The 23,803-nt window shown below is 35.3% G+C and overlaps 1 protein-coding gene across 1 annotated transcript in view; it reads left to right on the top strand.

The window, feature by feature from the left end:
• The first annotated feature begins 278 nt into the window (after positions 1-278).
• The window catches only part of LOC143233073 (uncharacterized), a 41,250-nt gene continuing 17,725 nt past the window's right edge, over positions 279-23,803 (top strand). The window contains exons 1-3 of the mRNA XM_076468954.1: positions 279-673; positions 2,643-2,741; positions 6,214-6,360. Of these exons, the coding sequence (XP_076325069.1) occupies positions 572-673; positions 2,643-2,741; positions 6,214-6,360 (348 nt within the window). The 5' untranslated portion in view covers positions 279-571. The remainder of the gene's footprint in view (positions 674-2,642; positions 2,742-6,213; positions 6,361-23,803) is intronic.

Below are 23,803 nucleotides of genomic sequence, written 5' to 3'. Positions count from 1 at the left end.
ATAGGATGTGTAAACATAATATATTCATGTAATTTATTAGACAAACAATATTTGGTGGAAACATAAGAAACATTGACCAAAAACGTCTTATAATTGGAGTGTTATAATTTACCTAATATATGAGGTTCAATTCTCTCGGTGGACAAAGCGTAGATAGCCTAATGTGTGGATTTGCGCGACATAAACACGATTCAAACATTAGTTGTAATTTAAATTTTTAGCGGAATATTTTTAAACCCCTAGTTGTGAAACATTGGGGCTTAAGTTGCTGCAAATTCTTTTTTTTTTTTTTGATATGAGATTTATAATTAATGGAACAGGAATTAACGCATTTTATGTTCACTATTGTAGCGTTAATTATGTTCAATATTGCAATAAAATAGACCCTAGATCAAAAGCTATAATAATTATTAAATTATACTTTAATTTAAATACTTATTATTATTTATTCTTCATACCACAGAAATGTGAGTTTTCACTTTATTGGAGTCATGTGATAAATGTAGTGTTGATCATCGTCTGTTACTGTTCATGAAAGTTCTTTAATTATTTACTTTGAAATTGAACGAAGATGTCTGACTTGGCAATTTGCAACGTAGCGTACGAGGGAAACTATGAAATTTTAAAAGAGAAAATATCGATGGATGGCAGCTTAATTAATAAAAAAGATCAAGTTAGTTATTATAACTCATTATCTTAATATACTGTTAGTTTTAGTAGTAATAATACTATCATAACTATTACTATTGGTAAGGTAGGCTTTATTGCATAATATATGTGTAATACTAATAGTACTAATATTAAATCTAATTTGTAATTTAGATATATGTATCTTTCTTGTGTAGGTATAAACAATCACCATAGTCATAAGCCTGCTCTTAGTGGGTTTCCTGTATTTAAGAAATGTCTTTCTCATGTAGTGTTTGACACTTCCATAAATTAAGCAATAAATCCTTTCCTTCTCTTTGTTTGTTTACGTTATAGCAGTCATTGTGCAAATCGTGATAATACCTAATGCATGGTTTTTCTGTTTTTACTGAAAGTATTAAAATTTATGAAATAAGATATGGAAATGGTAAAATGTGCGTAAATCTATGCAACTTTATTACACAAAGTATATATACCAATACTTTTGCACTTTAGTGAAAATTTAATACAATATGATGTTTTATGCAGTTGCATTACCTTCAGAATTAACTCAGTAGTTGAAGTAATTAATTCAAAATATATAATAATTAACAAATCACCTTAAATGAACAATTATTCAAAGACCAAATTAAAATAGTGTAACATGAAAAGTAATGCAGTTAATAATCCCCCCCATCTTAATGTGCAGGTATATATTGGCAAGTAATCATTACATGAATCTGTTATCATGAAGTGTGGTAGAGGTTCATTATAGGGAACCTAAGGAATTGCACAAAACTCTATTAGAACATTTAAGAAAAAACCTTAAACAGAAAAGGTTGAGTTCTAACAGCAATTTAAAACATTTATTATTGACTGCTAAGGCTGTACACACACAAAAAGGCATATAAAGAGCATGCATGTTAAAGTTAAAGTTGACCTTTTCTATGCTTCTCAACTTTTTTATGTGCATGACAATATTGTAATTGCCACTATTAATCACTAATTTCAGACAGTTTTATTTTAGTTTTGCTTTGTAATATAACTGTGTATGCATGTCTGTATGAAATATTTTGTGATAGATATGAATGTGTATACAAAACAAACTTAATTCCGCATTTATTTTTGTTAGAAAATCGAAGTATTTATACTAATTCAGTGTGGGGAAATAGGATTTAGAAACTAACATATATTTGGTTATGTCGATTTGTTTTTACATCTTATTGTATGTGATGGTATATGTGTGTGTGTATGTATGTGTATATATGAATAAACTTGCACATTAGTGTATGAATGTACTTGTCTCATTTAAGCTCTTTAATTTTAAAGAATGTATGCATGTTTATTTTACTTTAAAAAAGATAAAAATCAAATATATAACTGACTTTTTTTTCATTTCTATGAATCAAACTTTTTTCTGTGTTTATTCTGATTTTTGTACAATAATTTTGTTTGTCATTTCCAGCTACTGTTAGATAAAATTTTCTATGTTACTGGTTTGTGTATGGGTTGTTCTTGACACACTTGCATGCAGTTCATTGACCAATTAACCTTTATAAAAAGCTATATAACTAAAGGTTATTCCTGAATTCCCCCCTCCCCCAAAGTGAAGGCATGAAACTGAAATGAATTGTAGTGTTTCAAATAATCTTTATTTTCAGTCAGTATAATTTACACATGAAGTGCATTAGTGATAGCGGATATCAGCACTTTATGAGAGTTTAAAGGGTAGGTTTAAACTTGCTTTCCCCTAGGGTGTGTATGTGAGAATAGCCTACAAGAACCATGTGATTCTTTGCTGTGTTATAAATACCTAGGAAACAGAATTTGAGGGTCCAAACTAACATCACACACACAATGCTATTAGATGAACCATTCAACAAGTTAAGAAACAGCAAAAAAATATTTTTGTGCACCTGGACTCCATACACTTGTTGCACATAATATTAATGAAAAAAATTGTACATTTTGTTTTTTCAATTTGTTTATTTTAGGCTTTCAATTGTATTTTTTAGGCTGGGAGAATACCTCTTCACTGGGCTGCATCAGGAGGACATTCTGATGTTGTTAATTACTTACTTCAACAGAGCTCCACCGTCAACGCTGAAGATGATGTAAGATCAGACAGTATTATATTAAAAGCACTTTTTGTGTAACAGTAGCTGAGAATCTTCATGCATGAAAATGAAATTAGGATAAAAGAATTTTATTTGAAATAATTCTTAAATGAACAAAAAAGTGTTAATGATGAATAAGTAAGCTTATAGAGAAAAATGATAAATTATGAATAAGTGGCATAGTTTTTGTTGTATAATACCATCCTTACAGCAACTAAACTACAGAAGCAGCAATTAGTCATAAAAACATCAGGAATGCGAATGTAGCTATCACATTTCTTTTCAGTCAACTGAGTGAGTGGCATTATTTTCCACAGTTGAAAATCCATATTTTTACTATGTACTTTAAATGTGATATTGTAAAAAACATCTTGTCTACAGACTATATATTTTCTAAAGCTTTGAAACTATTGACAACAGTTGTAATCAGTATGGTAAAGATGTACTTTGCATGTACAGTTGTGAATGTGATGATTTGTGGATTATGTCCTGTTGCTGCAAAAGTAAATACCATATTTTATGGTCATGGGTATGCTATAAATGTAATGGCCATATTTCATTATTTAAACACAGTGAGTACTGTAGAATAACTATCTCAAGATGGTTGGTATGGGTATTAAGACTTTTATTAAAATAAAGTAGAGAAGAATGTTTTGACCTTCTTAGGTCATCTTCAGGTTAAAAAAAGAGTGCATTTGTTTACCTTTATATAAAAAAATTTGTAGACAATGTGTAAAGAGGTTTTTTTTTTGAGATGATGTAGGTATACTTTTTAAAGGTTTGATAATGTACATGTGTATGAAGTTTATCAGTAATAAAGTACAAAACACACTGGAAAGGAACTAACAAATTAAATATTTGGTTTAATGTATATAACAGAATAAGGTTATGCAGGTGTACCAAGGTTTTATCAAAGATTTAAAGAATGGGGCTGGATGCCATTTGCACTGAAAAAACTGTATTGTGAACATTTTTGTATAACGTAGTAACAAATATGTACATACATTCTGATATTAAAAGGTATCTAAATAGCACTCTCAGTCCAGTCTATAAATGTACAGTGCTTATTTTCTTTACAGTAAATTTCAATGTTAATGTACAACAGTGTTTACCAACCTTTCTTCACTGCAGCACCCCCTTCAGTGAGTGTTCAAACTCGTAATAAATATTTAGACCATTAAAATATTTTAGTAAAATGAAAATTGTAATGTAATAGTATTGAGTTGCAAATTTTAAAATATTTTATTTTGGCAAAAGTAACATTATTGCAAACATTAATAAGTGTTACTTAATTGAAAAAAGAACAAAGAAAACATGGTAATGCATGAGTAATGAATTAATTTTTAATGACTACATTGAACTTCCTGCCCCTGTGCCTGTCACAAACACATCCATACAATGATTTGTGCTTCAAATGTTGTATGAAAACCTGGTTTTCTTATGCTTTAATTTTAACAAATATAACTTTGAAATTTTCAGAACTTTTCTGTTTGCCTCTCTGCTGCTCTCTCAAAGTTTACTGTCCTCTGAATTTTAGACATGCCGACTAGGGAGCAGTACCACCCAAGTTTTGTAGCACTGATGTAAAACAGCATACAAAAGTAATAATTACAGCATTTAAAGATAAAAAAAGTAGTGGTAATCCTCTTCATGTGGGTAACTTAATGTTATAAAATATAATAAACCATTAACTGAATGTAAACATCAGAAAAAAACTATACTGTGGTTTAAGGATTTTAAGATTATAGTTGTAGATCCATATCATGATTATATCATAAAATCTATCCTTATGAGAAGTTTGTTAAAATATATAAATTATTAGTATGTACAAAGCATGGTACACAGGAAGTACTAAAAAATTATGCCCCTTAAAAATTTGAATCGTAGTGTGTAAAAGAGTTTATTTTTGTAGCTTGCATATTTATTGCTAAAGCTAAGACAACAGATTTACACATTTTTTCCACATTTTCCTCTATGTTATGACTGATGTAAAAGAGAGGTATTGCCATGTAAATAAACTTAGTTTGGTCAATAATGGATTTGACTCCCTATTCCACCAAAAATGTTTGCTTATTTAGCCATGGGGGTGTTATAATGTGATGGGTAATCCCTCTGTTGGTAAAAGAGTAGCCCAAGAGTTGGTTGTGAGTGGTGATAACTAGCTGCCTTCCTTCTAGTCTTTCACCACAAAATTAGAGATGGCTAGTGCAGATAGCACTCTTGTAGATCACAGAATTCAAAACGAACAAGTGGTCAGTAATAGCTCAAAAATTTTATACTTGACTTTGTCTTTAGAACATATAGACCAATTTACTTGTACTTCCAGGTAACTTGTTACTATCATGTGTCTATAGTGTAGAAGTAATGAAGTTTCTATTATTAAAACGTAACACATTATTATATATGTATTGGCTGCTAAATTAATTTATAGGCATTTACCTTTCATTTAACATTAGCTTATTATTTGTTTTGTAGGTACCTTAACATAGTAGTTTTCAGGTACTGTCTTGTATCTTGCATAACTAGCTGGACCACTTGTTTCATAGTCCCTAATGAAATCTTTAAATGTATAAATTCTAGCATTAGTTGTACTATATAAAATTTTTAAATTTGAAGCATTGGGTAGACTATTGTATTTACTGAAATAATTTCTGCTAGATTAGGTAGAATTTACTACTTTAGTTTGAGGTGTTTCATATATTTGTCAACCATAAACCTGGTAATTTCATTTAGTCGTAAAGAAACTTGTTATACAGTATTTTTACTAAAATTACATTTTAAACTATTTTTGATTCTATTGGACTTGAGATAACATGAATTAAATATTGTTTTGTAGGTTTACTTAAGTTATAATTTGGTAATTTACTATATAGATATGCGAAATGTTGTGGCTTACATTTGAAGTATTAGATAATTTTCAAGGTTAAACTTGATAGTCTTAAAACTGTAATAATTTTGTTGACAGCATGATGAGAAAAAATAGTAATTCTGCAGCTCCATCATGCACTTTAATTACTTAATGGAAATATTAATAATATTATTTGCATAAAACAGTAGTGGGGGTCAAGAGGATTGTTGGTTATAAGTATTATATATTGCTCATTTATTATACTGATACTGATTAAATTAAAAAAAAAATTCTTGTACAAATTGATGTAGTTATTTTATCAGTGGACTAGAGATTTAAACTATGATATTTTAATATATCATAGATACATGTCTGCATTCGTGATGTATTTCTTGCCTTATATTAATGCAAATGTACATTGTTTTCTAACAATTAAGGCTTTTGGTTGTACAGTACTTGAAGTAAAAATTATGTTACCTTATGAGAGGATAACTGAAGTGAATGCAAGATTGGAATAGAAAAAAAACAAAGCAAGATGAATATGTAAGAAGAGTAGTATTACATACTTAAATCTCAATGTTAGTTTTCATATTTGTTTAATTTTGTGCTACTTTTTTGCAGGCTAACTGGACTCCTTTAATGATAGCTGCTTCCAGTGGGCGATCAGACATTGTATCTGCCTTGATTGGTCGAGGGGCTTTGGTAAATGCTGTGAATCAAACAGGTCAATCTTCCCTTCATTATGCTGCCTCAAAAGATCATTATAATGTAAGTATGGATCATGTCTTTCACTCTTATTTGAACTTTGTTTCATGTGACAAAAATGTTTTTAGGAGATGAAGCCTGCCATCAGGTACATGCTCTGAGATACTGGAAGATCATTATTAGAGCAAAAATAATAAAAATCTGCATTTTCAACATTTTACATTAGTTAAAAGTAGGACAGAACTCTTGAACATCTTTCACCAATGTGGAAGTTAAAAAAGCTGTAGTGGTGTTTAACCATGTTTGCAAGTAGCAGGAAATGTCATTCATGCACACAAACTTAAAGCTGCCATTTTAAAACTGTAACTGAAAACTGTTTATTAAGCTGTTTAAATTAGCTTTATAAGAACTATTTAGATACAAATGTGAGAGTGTGTGTGTGTGTGTGTGTATTTTACTCTATGAAACTTTCCTAGTATATTTTAAGTAGTATGAAAAAAAATAAAATTTTTTCCAATTTCCAAACATATCTGCATTTTGAAATATGTATGCTTCTCTCACTTTTTTTTTTACTTTTTACATGCAGTCTTCAAAGTTTTCTAAATCAGACAAATTCATTTGAACTTTGAAGCTTGTGCAAAACAAAACTATTTGATTCAACATATGATTTTGCTAAGATAATCTTGTAGTTTCAATTCTTCCTGTTGCTTAAATTTCTTTCTAGACTCTTTCAAAGTCTTTTTTGCTAAGTCATATAAAGAGGGCAGGAAAAGGATTTGTTCTGGGGATTCCATACACTTATTATTACAAACCTTTGGAATTCCATCACCCTCTTTTCTAAAGTCATTCTTTACTCTATGTAACACCTTCTCTAATTTGTTTTTCTCAATTCCTTATTAACTAATTACAATAAATTTTGTATGATTTCAAAACTGTAACAACATATATATATATTTTTTAGTTTAACCCTTTCGGTGCGGTTGGCGACCACAGTCGACTTGAAGGCTCAGCACGGCAGGCGAGCTTCATCGACAAGATGTAAACAACATACCCCTGTGTCTAATTATCATAATCACACAGGCCTGTAGACCCACTTGTGGCTAGAACCACATGTATTCATTGTTTACTTGGGATTCCCAGCAGGTATATAAACTGGAGGTCCCGTGAATTCATTGTTTTCTAGCCCGTGTAGATCATACTGTTCATTGTTTTAGAAGACTCCTTCCTTGCATATTCTGTTGATACTTACGACGTTGTTACAATGCCAAAAGGAAAAGCTTATACCACTAAAGAAGTGATCGATATTATTTGTAACGATGAAGAGAGTGACAAAGAGTTTGAGCCTGATGATAATGAAAGCTTACTTGTAACGGACGAGAGTGATAATGAAGACATTCGTGGCCTGGAATCTGCCCCCGCTTTAGGTAAGCACATGGTGTAGTTAGGGTCAAATAACTTATTGCATAAACTGACTTACCAAGTCTAGTTCTCTATATTTTCATATATTGTCGATAGGAAAATATATAAATATAACATACATACATACATGTAACATCGGAAAAGTGCTATATCTCTATGTACAAGAGTTTTTTTGCTTTATTTTGTAGATGCCCGTAGCACTTCAAATGAAGCATTTGAGCTGATTTGTAATGAAACAAATAGATATGCTTTGCAGTATTTCGACTGCACCACTGAATTGCCATCTTACTTCCGTTTTATGAAATGGATTGAGACTGATGTCAATGAACTCAAAGCATATATTGCACTACAAATATCAATGGGGTTGTGCCAGAAACATGAACTGGAAGATTACTGGGGCTCCTTTTGCCTAACTCGTATGCCATTTACAGAGGTAATGCCACAAGATCGTTACAAAATCCTGACATCAATTTTGCATTTTGCTAACAATAAGCATGATCGGCCAAACAGTGGAGATCCAAATTATGATCCACTGTGGAAAATTCAGGATCTGATGAATCTCTCTGAATCAAAAGACCTTGCAGTATATGCCCCACAACGTGAGCTGCCCATTGATGAAAGTATCATTAAATTCAAAGGGAAAGTTCATCTCAAACAGTATTTACCATCAAAACCCACAAGATGGGGCATCAAACAATTTGCATTGTGTGAAAGCAAATCTGGATATGCTTTGAAATTTATTACATATTGTGGGAAAAATATCATAGTGCCTATGGATGGATACTCAGTCACAGAGACTATATGTTTGAATCGACTGGAGGAGTTTTGGAATAAGGGACATATAGTCTTCACAGACAACTTTTATTCTTCACCTTCTTTATTCAAACACTTAGAGATGAATGGAACTGGGGCTTGTGGCACAGTTAAGTCCAGATGGAAACACATTCAATCAGATATCCTCCCTACAAGATTGCATCTTAGCAAAGGAGATCTGCCAGTATTTATGCATGGTGGTAATATGGTAGCATGTGCTTGGCATGACACTAAACATGTGCATTTGTTATCAACCATTTCCACAAATGGCACCACAGATAAAAGAATTTTATCCAGAGAAGAGCCTGGTGGATACAGAAATGTGAGAAAACCACTGATTGCTGAAACATACAACCAACACATGGGTGGAGTATACATCATGGACCAGAAGCTGGGTTGTATCCACACAAAAGTACCAAGTGGTATTTTACCATTTACCATCGGCTTAGAGAAGTAGCTCTTGTTAACGGATATATAATATATTGTGCAGACTACAAGAGCAACAGTGAAAACCCAGTATCTTCAAGACCATTCAGAGAGCAGATTATTCAAAATTTTCCAAACGAAAAGGAAGACCAAGTACTGATAAAGGTCAGCACTTGCTGGAAAGACATAGTATTGGACAATATGAGGACAAAAAACACAAACCTGATTGTACTGTTTGCAGCAATAGATCCACAGCTGGGTGGAAAAGAAAGCAGACTGATTATTTCTGGAAACAGTGCAATCTCCCCATGTGCTTTTTACCATGCCATGAGATATATCATAACCATAAAGACTATCGACAGGCTGCTGCACAAATTGTATACAATTTATAATAAATTATTTTGCTTTACATGGCACTTCTTCGTTGTGTATCAGGGTGTCTTCCTTTATTCCTGTTATTCTTATGTATTGAATTTAACATATATAGTATTGGGTTCAATCACTGAACATTTCAGGGACTTTTGTTGAGTTATTGCCAAGGTATTATGCTTTTAGTACTGATACTGTAATTAGTTGAAGTATCAAAGATATATATTCAGCACCATGCCAAACATTAAAATTTTTTCTTCAGTACCAAAAAAGTTAAACTATCTTTGGATACCCATTATTATTATGGTACTTGAATGCCTTTTTAGCCTTCATTTCAAACATGGGATACCAATAGAACTTTAGGAGTCACTTGTCTACCAAAGTTTATCAGAAGGGGATTCCATGGATATCATTTTATGTATCTTGTTTCCCAACTATCAATATATTTTTAGTTGTGTGTATTTCATAATAATTTTATATGGATCGCAGTGCAGAGTTAAACTGTCATGACTTCTTTTTCACAGTTACTTTCAAAATTTAATTAACTTTATTGTCAATGTATGTCAATAAACACAACATCAAATTTTAAAATATCATTGTGTCTAATTTTGTATTTAAAAGAAGTTACCCAATAGTTTTTCATTCTGTGTTGTATAATTTTTATGTTTTCTTTCTACCCATATATTATGTTTAGAGTTTGTCACAAATTATACTTATACTAAGGGGTGTAGATATTTTACACCCGATGGGGGGGGGGATGATTTTTGCAACCACTTATGTGGACTGTTCAATTTGAAATTTGGTAATCTCTGATTATATGAACCTGAAAGCTGTAAACATGCAGTCAAAGAGTAATCTTGTTGCCACGATACTTCAAGGTTTCCATGTAGGTTTGTATAAGTGAGGTGTTGTGAATAGTTTTCAAAGTGTTAATAGAATAAAGACAAATGTGTCGCAAATTAACTGCCACATGAATTTATTCCTGCACACTGCACAGTATAAAAGATGGCCATTATACTTGACAATTTTACTAATAACTTTCATTGCATGAATTACGTTTTCAAATATTAATAAAATTAGTAATTACCTGTGATAAGTTTATATCTACTGAAAAACTGTTCATGTTTGATAAAAATAATTAAAATGTCTTTGCGAACTCTTGAAAATTGCACATCAATACAATGTAGCACATAATTATTCATACTTTTCATTGAAGTAAGATTCATTTAGTCCTCTTGTCTACATGTTCCCAAATGTAGACCTCCTTTGTGATGATCTGTTTATGAATTCTTTCATAAGCTCTTCTATATTTATCTTGTCGACCTTATTTTTGTGAGTGTGATAAACTGTCACATTGTTGAGGCAGCATTGAGACATAGTTGACCTTAACCACGTCTTCAACGGTTTTAATGCAGAAAAGCTGCGTTCACATTCGCAGCTGGATACTGGACATACAAGCAAAATTTTCATGAGAAGAAGCACTTTACTAAACATCTGCTGGCTTGTTTCATGCATTTTACAGTAAGCATCCTTCACGCCTTTCAGAGATACTGCTTTTGTTGTTCCTTTGAACATGGGCAACTGAAACTCGAGCTGTTGTGCAGAGATTTCTGGATAGAAGTTTATAACTGAGTTGTCAATCTTACCAGATGTGATCATGTTCTCAAGTGCCAGATATTGCCTCAAGTCATTGTTGTCTGCATTGAATCTAGTGGTCAGATGTTCTATGACTCTGTCCACAAATTCAAAATATGGGCTTCTGTAGTAATATATAGCTGTTGCAGAATGGTGTGCTGAGCCATCACCTGTGATCCTTCTGGGGGTCTGCAAATTAGTGGTAGTTCAATAGGCACCAGATATAGGGAAGTTACCTTTTTCTCATCTTCATCAAATATCTTGTTGTAATTTTCCTCTGTGCGCCAAACCCGCAATTGCTCAACTGCCATTGCAGATGCTTCAATCATGCCAGATATTTGTCGCTGATTTGGCTTGGAATGCACAGTGTGGCTCCTCTAATGCAGCTAATGGATGCTGAGCCATCAACAATCCTATAACTGTCTTATTTTTGTCAAATCTGACCAGCAGACCTCGTGCTTTCACTGCTACATCACATTTTTCATTTGCTAATTCAGACAATGAATCAACAATGTCATTGTAGTGATCATTAGCACATGTAATTGCAAATAGGTGACACAACCAGCGTGTTGGACACAGTGGGCAGATGTATTTAACTGAACCATTGTGGCTGTCTGACGGTACAATATTTTCAAAGATTGTCTTCTACTTGCCTGACCTCTGAAGCAAGACACCAAGTTCATGTACCTGCTGGATAGAATTTTGAACACATTCACAAGCTTCAACTGCATGTTGCATTATTAAATTAGCCTTGTGTGCTCTGCAGTGAAAAAGCAAAGCTGACGGTTGCTTCTGTTTTATTTTTGCCTGGCATCCACTGTAAGCACCATTCATGTTAGCGGCTCTATCATAAGTTTATTCTCTTAATGCTGACAGTGGTAAATTGAGTCTAGTCAATACATCAAGTATAGTCGAGGATATTGTTTCACCAGTTGTATTGGAATGTCTCACGGACTTCAAGATTTTCATCTACATATCGTATACATATTGCTTCCTGTTCAGCACCTGTAACATCTTGAGTGCCATCAACCATTAATGCAAAGGTTTTACTTTGCTACACTTCCTGTGTTATGTTCCTCAATATTTGATGGCTGAGCATCTCCATTATTTCATTCTGAGCCTGGGGTGATGTGAATGTGGTTTTCTTTGACAAGTAGGCCATCAACTCAGGATCTTCCTCTTCCGGGAGCTTCATTAACTGCAGGAAGTTCCCCTCCGTATCAGTATGTCCACGTAATACCAAATCTTGATGCAGTAAGAAACGTAAATTTTTGAATATTTTGGCTAGACTTCTTTTGCATTCTTCCTGCTGCTTCTTTTTTCCATCATGTAGCTGGACAGTCATGTAATTAAGTGAATCTTCTGGAGATATAGTGAATCTGTGCTGAGAGGAGGATTGGTGTTTGTTGAATTCATGTTTTGCCTTTTTCCAGTTGCAAAAACCGGTTCCATTTTCCCTGTAAAAAGGCCTCTATTTTCCGCCTTGACACAATGAAAGCATATGACCTTTCAAGTCTGATTGTTGAAATGCAGCCATGGGAACTCATCAAACCACTTGCCCTGGAAGTTGATATTTTGAGATTTTGCTTTCTATCGTGGTATTAGTTGTGCATCTGGATGATATGGCTTTCTCCACTGTATCTGTGGAGTGTAAGATTTTTCATTACTGCACAAACTTGTTTCACAGCTATCTGGTGGTTCATGATGTGCAATAGTTACGCAAGCTTTTTCAGACTCGTCCTCTGATGAACATGGTATTTCCTATGTATGGCAAGTTTTTATTTCTTTGCTTGAGGTTCTTGGATTATCTGCATCTGCATTGTCACTTGTAATACTAGTAACTGGCTTGCAGAACTGTCTAATATCGGAAAGTTTCAGATACTTGCTTGTCATAATTGGAATCTGTTTCCCAGATGATTCAACAAGGTAAAATACAATCTTTATTGAAAAACTCTAATGTATAATGAACAAATATAGAACAGAATGGAAGTAGGACTGAACTGTACAACGTATTTAAGTCGAATGCACGAACCTCACAGTGACTACCGAGCCAACTGACCGTCTGGGTATCACTGGAACAATAATGTGTGCTAGTTGCAACACAAGTAATTGCAAGTTTCTTGAAAAAATACTTAAACAATCACGAATATATTATATTCCTGTTAAAGCTCATCAAAAGGCAAACACGTTGTGATTTCATGTCTATAAGCACATCTATTAAATGAAAACATTTAAACAAAAACTAGCAATAGAATTCGAGTAGAGGCTTCAGGCTGTTGAATTTGCTCCTTTTGTGTTCTAATTATACAAGAAAATACAATATTTTTACTATATATAAGAGAATATATTGTTCTTTTACCATAAAGCACCAGCACTTTATTAGAGGGTGGTGATAATATGAAATTTCACAGATTAATGAGGGCCACAAATACAGGTCTAATGAGCCCTGTTGTAAAATCGAGGCTCAGACTAAAGGGAGCGGAGGGGGGTGATGTAGGGCGCGTCCTGATCTGAGTGCCCCGAACCTGTCGTTAACTGTACACTAAATGTACACTATGGTCAGCAGCTTCGGCAGCTATGGAGAGTAAGGCGTTCAACAATAAAACCGGCTAAACATGCATGAGAACAAATGGCATAGGAAAACCACACAATATACACATAGCATTGATGCAGCTACAAGTTACAAATGGCCTGCCAGATCTAGATCACAGGAGTTTATGCTTGGGAGTAATATTTTCGAATTTCATGCTCTGTTCAATGTGTTGTGATGAAATTTTTTTACTTAATCTTACACTACGTACAAGACGTAGGTAGATTCTGTGATAGTGCTTGCAAGCCTTGCATGTGTACTTAGGCCTACTGACTAATACTTACGAACTATCGTTTAGAAGCATGCCTATGTTAAAGATGTACATTTCAGCTACTGAAAAAGCCTACATCTAGGCCTAATTATGTAATTCGATTGGTAAGAACACGTGAATCACAAGAACAAACACAGTTTGTAGGCCTGTGATGCAATAAAACAATACCCCCACCTAAAATGAAGGGGGTGTATCCCCCATCCCTCCAGGATCTACACCTTTGCTTATTCTATAGATACTACTAACCTATAATATAAATTTTTAGTTTAAAAGATTCTCACTTTACTGTGGTGTAAACAAAGAAGTCAAACCCATATGCCATGCCTCTTTTGTTACATTGTCTTTCACAGTTGTCAGTATTGTTTTCATATATATTTTTTTGGATTATTTATAACGAAAAGCAAGAGATTCTAATTTACTAAGTGTTGATTAGACTAGCTTTTTATATGACAGGTTTTGAAAATAAACTTGGCCTTAGTTTCATTGTTTACACTTGTTGGAATTCAATTCATGTATATTTTTCAACTCATTTGTAGCTTAGTTAGAAAGCCAGTAAAATTGCATGAGGAACTTATTAGGTTAGGTAAGAACAGTTAAAGAAAAACATGTCACCAAGAGACATACAAGTAGGCTTCTTACCATAGACTGTATTTGTATTAAACACTTACTGGGTAACTTATTGCTTTGTTTTACTACTTAGACATTGTTCAAAAAGCAATAAGATTATAAAATTAAGTGAAAATAGATGTAAATTGTCATGAGTTTGAGACAGGTTTTGATAAATAATTATAATTGTCTGGTGCAATTTGTTGACGTACTAGAAAACAAAATCTATTTATTTCATGTTTTTCAACTTTTGCTACAATTATACAATTAGTTAGTGTGTAAGTAGAGAAAATTAAAAGATAAAAGTTTTCTGAAAAAAACATTATTGATATACGTTTATAAGTTATGTAAATTAAATATGAGAACCAGAAGATGCTCTAATATTAGTCAGTATCTGAGTTAGATTAAATCATTAAATTCTTAGACATATCTTTAGTAGAAATATTTTACTAACAATTCAGATTTTTTGTGTGCAACATAACTGTAATGTGTAAGAAAGCTTACCAGTTTTTGAAGCCTGGAGGAGTGGACTGAAACATATAATGACAGTACTGCTTAAGCTTTGAGTGGTGGAATGAAACATATCCATGGCTAAGTGGTTAGGACACTGTAATCTGAAGGTTGTGGGTTTGAATCCCCGTCATACCAAATATGCTCATGCTTTCAGCCATAGGGGACATTATAGTGACTGTCAATCCCACTATTCATTGTTAAAAGAGTAGCCCAAGAATTGGAGTTTGGTGGTGATGACTAGCTGCCTTTCCTGCTAAATTTGGGATGGTTAGTGCAGATGGCCCTTGTGTAGCTTTGTGCAAAATTCAAAAGACAGGCAAACATACTGAAACATTCCCCATGACTACTGATAATGGCAGTACTGTTTGAGATTAGAGTAGTATACTGAAACATACCTCAGGATTACTGAAAATGTCAATGCTGCTTAAGCCTAGAGTATTGGACTGAAACATATTCCAGGACTATTGATAATGGCAGTACAGCTTAAGCCTAGAGTAGTGTACTGAAACATACCTCAGGATTACTGATAAAGACATTACTGCTTATGCCTAGATTGGTGGGTTGAAACATTACATGGATACTTATAAGACTTAGAGTCTTTAAAGTAACTGTTCTGATACAGAGTAGTGTGATGAAATTTGACCAAACATTATTGGAAGTAGTTGTACATTTAGTTCTTATGACTCTAACTAAGAGGAAGGAGCTGAAATGGAGCTAAGGATTATTTGTTTTTGGACAAGAGGGGTGACACTGTTAAAATTGCATGAAACTTAGAACAAACTTATTATATAGTATATAGTTCCAGTTTAAAGATTCATATAAATAGATTTAGTGCTTCTAACATTTTATCTTGAGAATTTTCCAACATTTTGTTGAAACACTATCTTGAGAAAGCATTAAAATTCTGTCTCTATTTACAGAAATAATTTTTAATTATTGTTTTTTTCAAAGTTCCAACAAGCATGTGTGTGTGTGTGTGTGTGTGTATATGTATATAGGGTGTCCACATTGAAATGAAATGACATTGAAGTCTTATATATTGTTACTGAATAATGCAAACAGAGGAATATTCATACAGTCCATAGTATCACATACCATATGAAACATATGGTATGTGATACGTACCATTAGAATAAGTTAGGATAGACATTCAACATGTGCAACATTCATAGCATGGGCTTAATCAACATAACTTACACAATTTTCCTTCATATATTTTCTACAGTCTCTGGGATTACACAGGCCACCACCACCACTCTTTCAGGTGAACAATGTCCTGCACCTTTGTAAAGTACACTTTGTATTTCACATAACCTCACAGACAAAAATTGAATGGGGTAATCGATTCAACCATCCATACATCAGTTATTCCATAAACTGTTTCTTAAGTTGTTTTCCTGTGGTGGTCATTATAATTCAGTATAAAGCACAAAAAGAAATTTTAAGCACATAAAGTTTAATATGGTGTGGTAATTGTGCAAATTTCAACATTCTCAAATTTATTCAATAAAAATTCATAAGGTTCAAAGTTGTTTCATTTTAATGTTGTGACTTCCTGTTTAAATACGTCGTAGAATTACACATGCTATTTTCAAAGTTTAAGATTATCTGATCTAACAGCCAGGTTTTTGGAAAATTTTCTAAACTGAGTGTCTTAGAGGTAACTATATTTCATTAAGTAAAGAGAAAAATGTATGACATAACTTTTATATACTTTTTCTTACCTTTATTTTTAGCATCGTAAATACAAATAAGTGCATTTAATTAAACTAATGTAGAGTATTGAGAGTGTTATTAAATTGATTTTGGAGTCTTGGGTTGTTGCATTCCATGTTGCAATGTCTGATCATACTTTATAAGATGACTGTGTATCTTGACAATAGCTCCTCAGAGCACAATTTTTATTAGCAAAGGATTTATTCAGATAAGATGTAAATAGCCCATTTAACGATTTTTTATATAACAGAATCTAACAACTACTAAACCATGCTTCATGGTGGGGTTGACTTCTCAGTCAGGATAATGAATGCAGATAGAGTATTGCATTGTATTATTTTCATTGTTTCAAACTCCAAGGTGTAGAAATATTCCAGATATTCCAAAAATAATCCATCTGATGGAACAAAGGAGTAAAAATCAAAGCAAAGTAAACATGTAGAGATCAATTGTAGATAGATAAATGAATATAAATAACTCCCTTTCTTTTATAGAAAACAATTGTGGCGTGCTTAAACCCAACCAAACACATCACATCTGTCTCTGTTAATACAACAGTTACAAATAAAGGTCCAATAATAATTTATCCTTATTCAAACCAAATACACAGATGATGACGGATTTAGCTTGGTAAGGGGATGTCATACAATTACCTGAGCATTATAAAAAATGTAAAAGATCCACTGTCTTCCCCTCGGTGTGGATTCCTGTACTTGGTGAGGGGACCTCCCAGGGAAGGTTCTGTTCTGTCTGGTTACCTTCCCTGGGATCTAAACATCCACCCACGTGTTTGCCGTGCATGGCGACCTGTGAAGGGGAGGAGAGGATCCTGGTGGTTGAGGGGTCCAACCCTAACACACCACTTTGGCCTTGAATTCCTGTAGACGGGGGCAGCCTTTGGGTGGCCCCCCTTTGGTCAATCGGCTGGTCCACTTGGGCTAGAGTCAACCAAGTACCAGTGTTGGAAGTTCTCAACAGGTGTTGTGGACATTGTGCCTGATGCTGGTGTTTCGGTATAGTGCTCACAAAACCTTGGCGTTGCTGCATTGTCCTTGCATGACATTGTAGTGCATCCCTTCCTAGGGCTCCATAGTGGGTGGGGTCAGTTGGTACCGAAATTTTTCTTTTTTCCTATGGATCCCCCTTCAAAAAATGTGAATAAAATAGTGAAAAAACAGTCAATAGGTAAATGACCACATCTCGAAGACTCTGAGCAGCAATCTTCAACATCTGTAACACACGTACCTGATTTTCTTATATTACAATCTCTTTCAGAAAAACCTTTAGGGCAAATGTCTTCCTTTTTCATTCAGAAGGGACTAGAGGGTCTTGCTGGCTCTTCAAAGCCAGTAAAGAAGCTTCGATCTGGAGACATATTAGTTGAAACATCCACAACCCAACACAGTGAACTTCTCTTGAATTCAATGGCAATTGGGGATATACCTATTGAGGTTACCCCTCATGCTACCTTGAATTCATCACGAGGAGTTATTGTTTAGAGGGATTTGAAGAGCATCCCCAAGTCAGAGATTCTCGCTGGTCTCTCCACTCAAGGAGTTTCTGCAGTGAGGCGCATCTCCACTCACAAAGATGGAGTTACACTGCCAACAAATACCTTCATTTTGACATTTACATCATCACGAGCAAGGTACGGCCATACATTCCAAACCCTCTCCGAAGTTTCCAGTGTCAGAGGTTCGGCCACTCAAAGACATCATGTCGTGGTTCCCTGACATGTGCTTGTTGTGGTGGCAAGGACCACGATGCCTATGGATGTGACATGGACCCACATTGCGCCAACTGCAATGGTTCTCACCCTTCCTACTTTCGTTCTTGCCCAAAATGGTTGGAGGAAAAAGACTCTTAACATTAGTTATCCTGAGGCTCGGAAATTGCTGCCCGCCACTTTATCTTGGACATATGCTGCTGCACTTCGTTCCACAACTACAGTGGGAGTGCAGACAGATCTCTCTGTGCCTCCAAGAGAATCGTTTTCAAAACAAATGAAAAGCCTTTTGACCTCCATGGTTAAACAGGTTGATGAATCGACTTCCACACCCATCTCTATTCCTCCCATACATTCCAACAAACCTCAAGATCTACATCCTTCAGTTTCAAATACAGGCATTTCTTCTGATACATCTTTTTTTCCCACTCCAAGAGGCAAAACAATCATTTGTTCATGTCTGCAGTCACTGGAATCCCCTTCCAATAACAAAGACCTGCCCAATCGATCCAGGGCAGGATCCATGGAGGTTGATAGACCTCCTCCGACCAAGGACAGTAAGGAAAAAAGATGTGGTCGTAAACAGAAGGGTTCTCCAGCCACTTCGCCTACCCGTCATTAAAAATGGCCACCTTGATACAATGGAACTGTTGAGGATTACGTTCTAATCTGGATGATATCAAAACACTGATTGCTTCATACCATCCTGTATGTCTTTCCTTACAAGAAACATTTCTAAAACCCGCTGATACAATCACCATTCGGCAGTTTTCTCTGTACAGAAATGACAGGCTGTGTGATGGACAAGTACATGGAGGGATGGCACAATTGGTTGATCAGCATGTGCCCACCCTGTCTTTGTCACTCAACACACACTTGGAGCCCGTAGCCATCCGTATTTTCTTGGGTCATATCATCACTGTTTGTTCTCTCTACTTGTCCCCTGGAGAGACGTGTGATCAATCAGACCTTGATGCTCTCATTGAACAGTTGCCATCTCCCTTTCTACTCTAATGGACATCATCCCCTCTGGGGAAGTGCTGTTATTGATGGGAGGGGTCGCTCTGTAGAGCATATGCTCTCTGATCACAACCTTTCTCGTTTCAATACTGGTTCTTCCACTTATTTTCATGCACTCAGTCAGTCCTTTACCATTATTGATCTCTCAGTTTGCTCCCCTTCATTATTCTCCCATTTTTCATGGAGGGTTGACAATAATCCACTTGGCAGTGATCATTTTCCTATACTTTTGAGAGAGACTGGCCGTGGTTGATGCCACCCTACCCACGTGCCCTGGTGAAAGCTGGATCAGGCAGACTGGTCCACTTTCACTGCTCTTGCAGAACTTGATCCTGCCATCGTGAATCAGCCATCAATAGATGACTGTGTGGCAGCGGTAACTGGCTTTATTATACAAGCAGCTGCTCAGTGTATTCCTAAAATCACAACATGTTTTGTTTTTCCATGATATCCTCGTCCGTGGTGGAATCCTGCTTGCCACTTAGCACGGAAGGCTCAAAAACAGGCCTGGAATACTTTTCGTATATATCCCACACTTTCGAACCACGTTGCTTTCCAACAGGCACATGCACATGTTAGGTGGGAAGACGTCAAAGCCAGGAGGAATCTTGGATTAAGTTCACAACTAGCATATCTTCTACCACCAGTTTCACAGTCATATGGGACAGGATTCAAAAGGTCAGTGGGCACTACAAATCTGTCCCCTCTTGATTTTCCTCTCTAATGGTCAGGAGGTGGCTGATGTCCAGAGCATCGCTGATACTCTAGGTGAAAGCTTTTGGCAGGTATCTAGCACTTCTCTTTGTTCCTCCATCTTCTTGGCCATCAAGACTCGGGCAGAGCATTCACCTCTTTCCTTTCAAACTGACTGTCTCTTTGACTATAATTGTCCCTTTACACTGGTGGAACTGAAAATGGCCCTTCATCAGTCTGGCAGTACATTGGTTGGACCTGATGATATACACTATAACATGCTGCACCATCTATCTGCTGCTTCTCTTTCTATTCTTCTGATTGTTTTTAACTGGATTTGGCTGGAGAATGTTTTTCCTGATGCCTGGCGCCAGGCTATTGTCCTACCTTTTTCTAAGCCTGGGAAAGATCCCAAGATTCCTTCAAACTACCGTCCAGTTGCTTTGTCGAACTGTCTCTGTGAGATGTTAGAGAGGATGGTTAATGCTCATCTCATTTGGTTCTTTGAATCAAACAGTCGCTTCTCGCCCACCCAGTGTAGTTTCCAACAGTAGCACTCCACCTTGGACCACCTGATTCGAATTGAAACGTCAATCAGAGAAGCCTTTCTCAAATGAAAACATCTTGTATCAATATTCTTTGACATTGAGAAGGCTTATGACACAACATGGAGGTCTGACATTTTGCGAGACCTCCATATATATGGATTACATGGGCATTTACCTATTTTTATTAAGAATTTTTTAATGATCTAGAGATTCCAAGTGTTGTGGGTTAGATACTTTCCTGTTCTTTTCTACAGGAACTTGGGGTCTTTCAGGGCTGTGTTTTGAGTGTCACACTTTTCAGTGTAAAGATAAATGCCATGACTGAACAACTCCCTCTCACTGTTGCGAATGGGCTGTGTGTTGACGACTTTCACATCTCGTGACAGTCGTTGAACATGATATATATTGAGTGGCAACTACAAACTGCCCTCAATCCTACTGAAGTAGACTATGGCAAATGGCTTTAATTTTTCTCTCTCTAAAACTGTTTGCATGCACTTTTGCCACCAACGGGGTATTCACTCTGATCCTGAACTTCATATTGGTGAAGTTTTGCTGCCAGTGATCTCTGAGACTAAGTTCTTGGGGCTTATCTTTGACCATAAACTAACCTTTATACCACAAAATCCCCTCTGCAGCTTCTGTGTTCACTGCTGAACTGTACGCCATATCTCTTGCCCTGGATCATATTGAAGCTGAGCAATACTCCAACTGCACTATTTATACTGATTCCCTTAGTTCTGTACTGGCCCTGGAATCGCTACACATTGGCTCACATCCTGTTCTCACTGATATTCAAAACCGACTGGCCCATTTCTCATTAACTGCTACTTTTATCCAGTTTTTCTGGATACCAGGCCATGTTGGTATTCGCGGGAACGAGCTTGCAGACACAGCAGCTATATCTATCTGCTCTGGCACTATCACCACTGTGCCTATTCCGTACATGGACTATGGTCCTATATTCAAGGCTTGGCTCCGTGCCAGCTGGCAGTCCACTTGGAGTGAGCAATGCGACAACAACCTTTTTCAAATACAACCCTATATTGGGCTTTGGCCATCTAGCTTCCATAAGGTTCGGAAGGAGGAAGTTGTTCTAACTAGACTATGCATGGGTCACAGTTTTTTAACTCATCGTTTTCTTTGATCTGGAACTGTTGCACCAGTGTGTAGTTTGTGTAATACTCAAATCACCGTCAGCCACATTTTACTTTCTTGCTATCGTTACAACTCTCAACGACGGCACTATTTAAAACATGTTTTTTTCCCAGGGTTTATCTGTAACATTGGACAGTGTTATTGGTGATGGTGACACTGTCCACCTTGATAAAGTTTTTAGTTTTTTAATGGCCATTAATCTTTTTAATCTCATTTAAGTGTTGGATATTTATTCATTACACCTTTTTAATTGTTTCCCTTTTCAAAATTTCAATCTCTCTAGTTCAATTTGAAATTGGAAAATGGCCAGAACATTAAATAACTTGACACCAGGACTGGAAAGGCCAACTTTAGGTGACTGACACTGCTGTTTGAACTACCCGTTAGTCGTCCTGGCGAGTTGTTATTACGATTTTGCTGCATGTCTTTTAACACTTTTATTACTTTACTTTTTGATAATGGCTGTTATGACACATAACCCGGAATCAGGACTGGAAAGACCAACTTTAGGTGACTGACAGTGGTTTTGGTACTTGCTTGTTAGTCTTCCTGGCTGGTTATGATCATTACCATTCTGCTACAGGAAGTCTTTTACAACTTTATAGACTGGATGTCAACATCGGTTTTATGCAATTTTCTGTTTTTAATTGCTGTTTTGTTTTTACCTTCGTTTACTTTTACAAATTTTACTTCATCTACTTTTACCTTTTAACCGGACATTTGGCTTCTCATTATTACGATTTTGGTATATGTCTTTTAAAACTTCTATTATTTTACATTTTGATAATGGCTGCTATGACACATAACCTGGAACCAGGACTGGAAAGGCCAACTTCAGGTGACTGATGGTGGTTCTTGAACTTACCTGTTAGTCTTCCTGGCGGGTTATGATCATTACCATTTTGTTGGAGAAAGTACTTTACAACTTCTTTTACTGTGCTTTCTCTCTTAACATTGTAAACTAGGTGTTAGCATTGGTTTTATGCTTTTTCTGTTTTTCAATGATGTCTTGTTTTACCTTCATTTCCTTTTCTGTATTTTCTACATTTAATTTGTTTTTACTTTTTTACTGGACGTTTGTCACAGATAGCCTAGCTGTGTTGTGCCATAAAACACTAAATCAATCAATCAATCCACTGTCTTCTAATTTTTTTAAAAAAATGAACACTTGACTTTTATTTTGAACTACTTAAATACTTTGAGTAGAAGAAAAGGTCTTTTTTGAGAAATACCCTCACTCTGTAGTACTAGCTATGCCCCTGATAATAATAACATGGCCAGGCTGTTCACTCAGTAAATTTGAAAATAGATTTAGCATGTTAATTCCATAGGCCTAATTATATACTTCAAATACACATATTGTTGATGAAAACATTATTTGATTTGCACTTGTATGAATGTTTCTAGTCATGGGTCCCTTCCAAAAGTGGGTTTGTCACCATTGTTACTACTTTACTGGTTGTACTTCTGTAATGTACAAAGAACATCTCTTCTCCCTGCATTGTTTCCATGGTACATGTTGTGTAAGAGCATAATACTTTTACAGTACCCTTTTTGTATGGAGGAGCTGTAAACTTGAATGTTTATTTCATTCTCTAACTTTTGAGGTAGTGAATTTCAAGACAATATCACATCTCTTTACACAGTTAAATTGTCTTCTGTGTGCTTCCTTTTGTGATTCCCTACCTAATATTACAAGATATTATACAACAGAAGCTCTCCACCAGTTGGAGGGCAGCACACCTCATTTTTCATGAAATTCCTTGGTTTTGCTTTCCATTGGCCAGTACTTTTGTCTTCACTATATCTTTCTTACCATACTTTTATTACCTCTAGGTCTGAGTACCTGCTGTCACAGTATTTTATCCACACAGGGATTACTTTTACATTTTACCTACAATCTTTGTCTTCAGTTGTTTCACCTCCCCCCTCTCAGTGCCCATCATATTTGTTATCCTCTCCCATCTGATTCCATCTATTAACAGCATCAGGAAGAGGCAGTG

The sequence above is a fragment of the Tachypleus tridentatus genome, chromosome 12, assembly GCF_004210375.1.
Source record: "Tachypleus tridentatus isolate NWPU-2018 chromosome 12, ASM421037v1, whole genome shotgun sequence".
Lineage (NCBI taxonomy): Eukaryota > Metazoa > Arthropoda > Merostomata > Xiphosura > Limulidae > Tachypleus > Tachypleus tridentatus.
The sequence above is the reverse complement of the archived record's forward strand: the minus strand, read 5'-3'. Positions and strand labels throughout refer to the sequence as shown.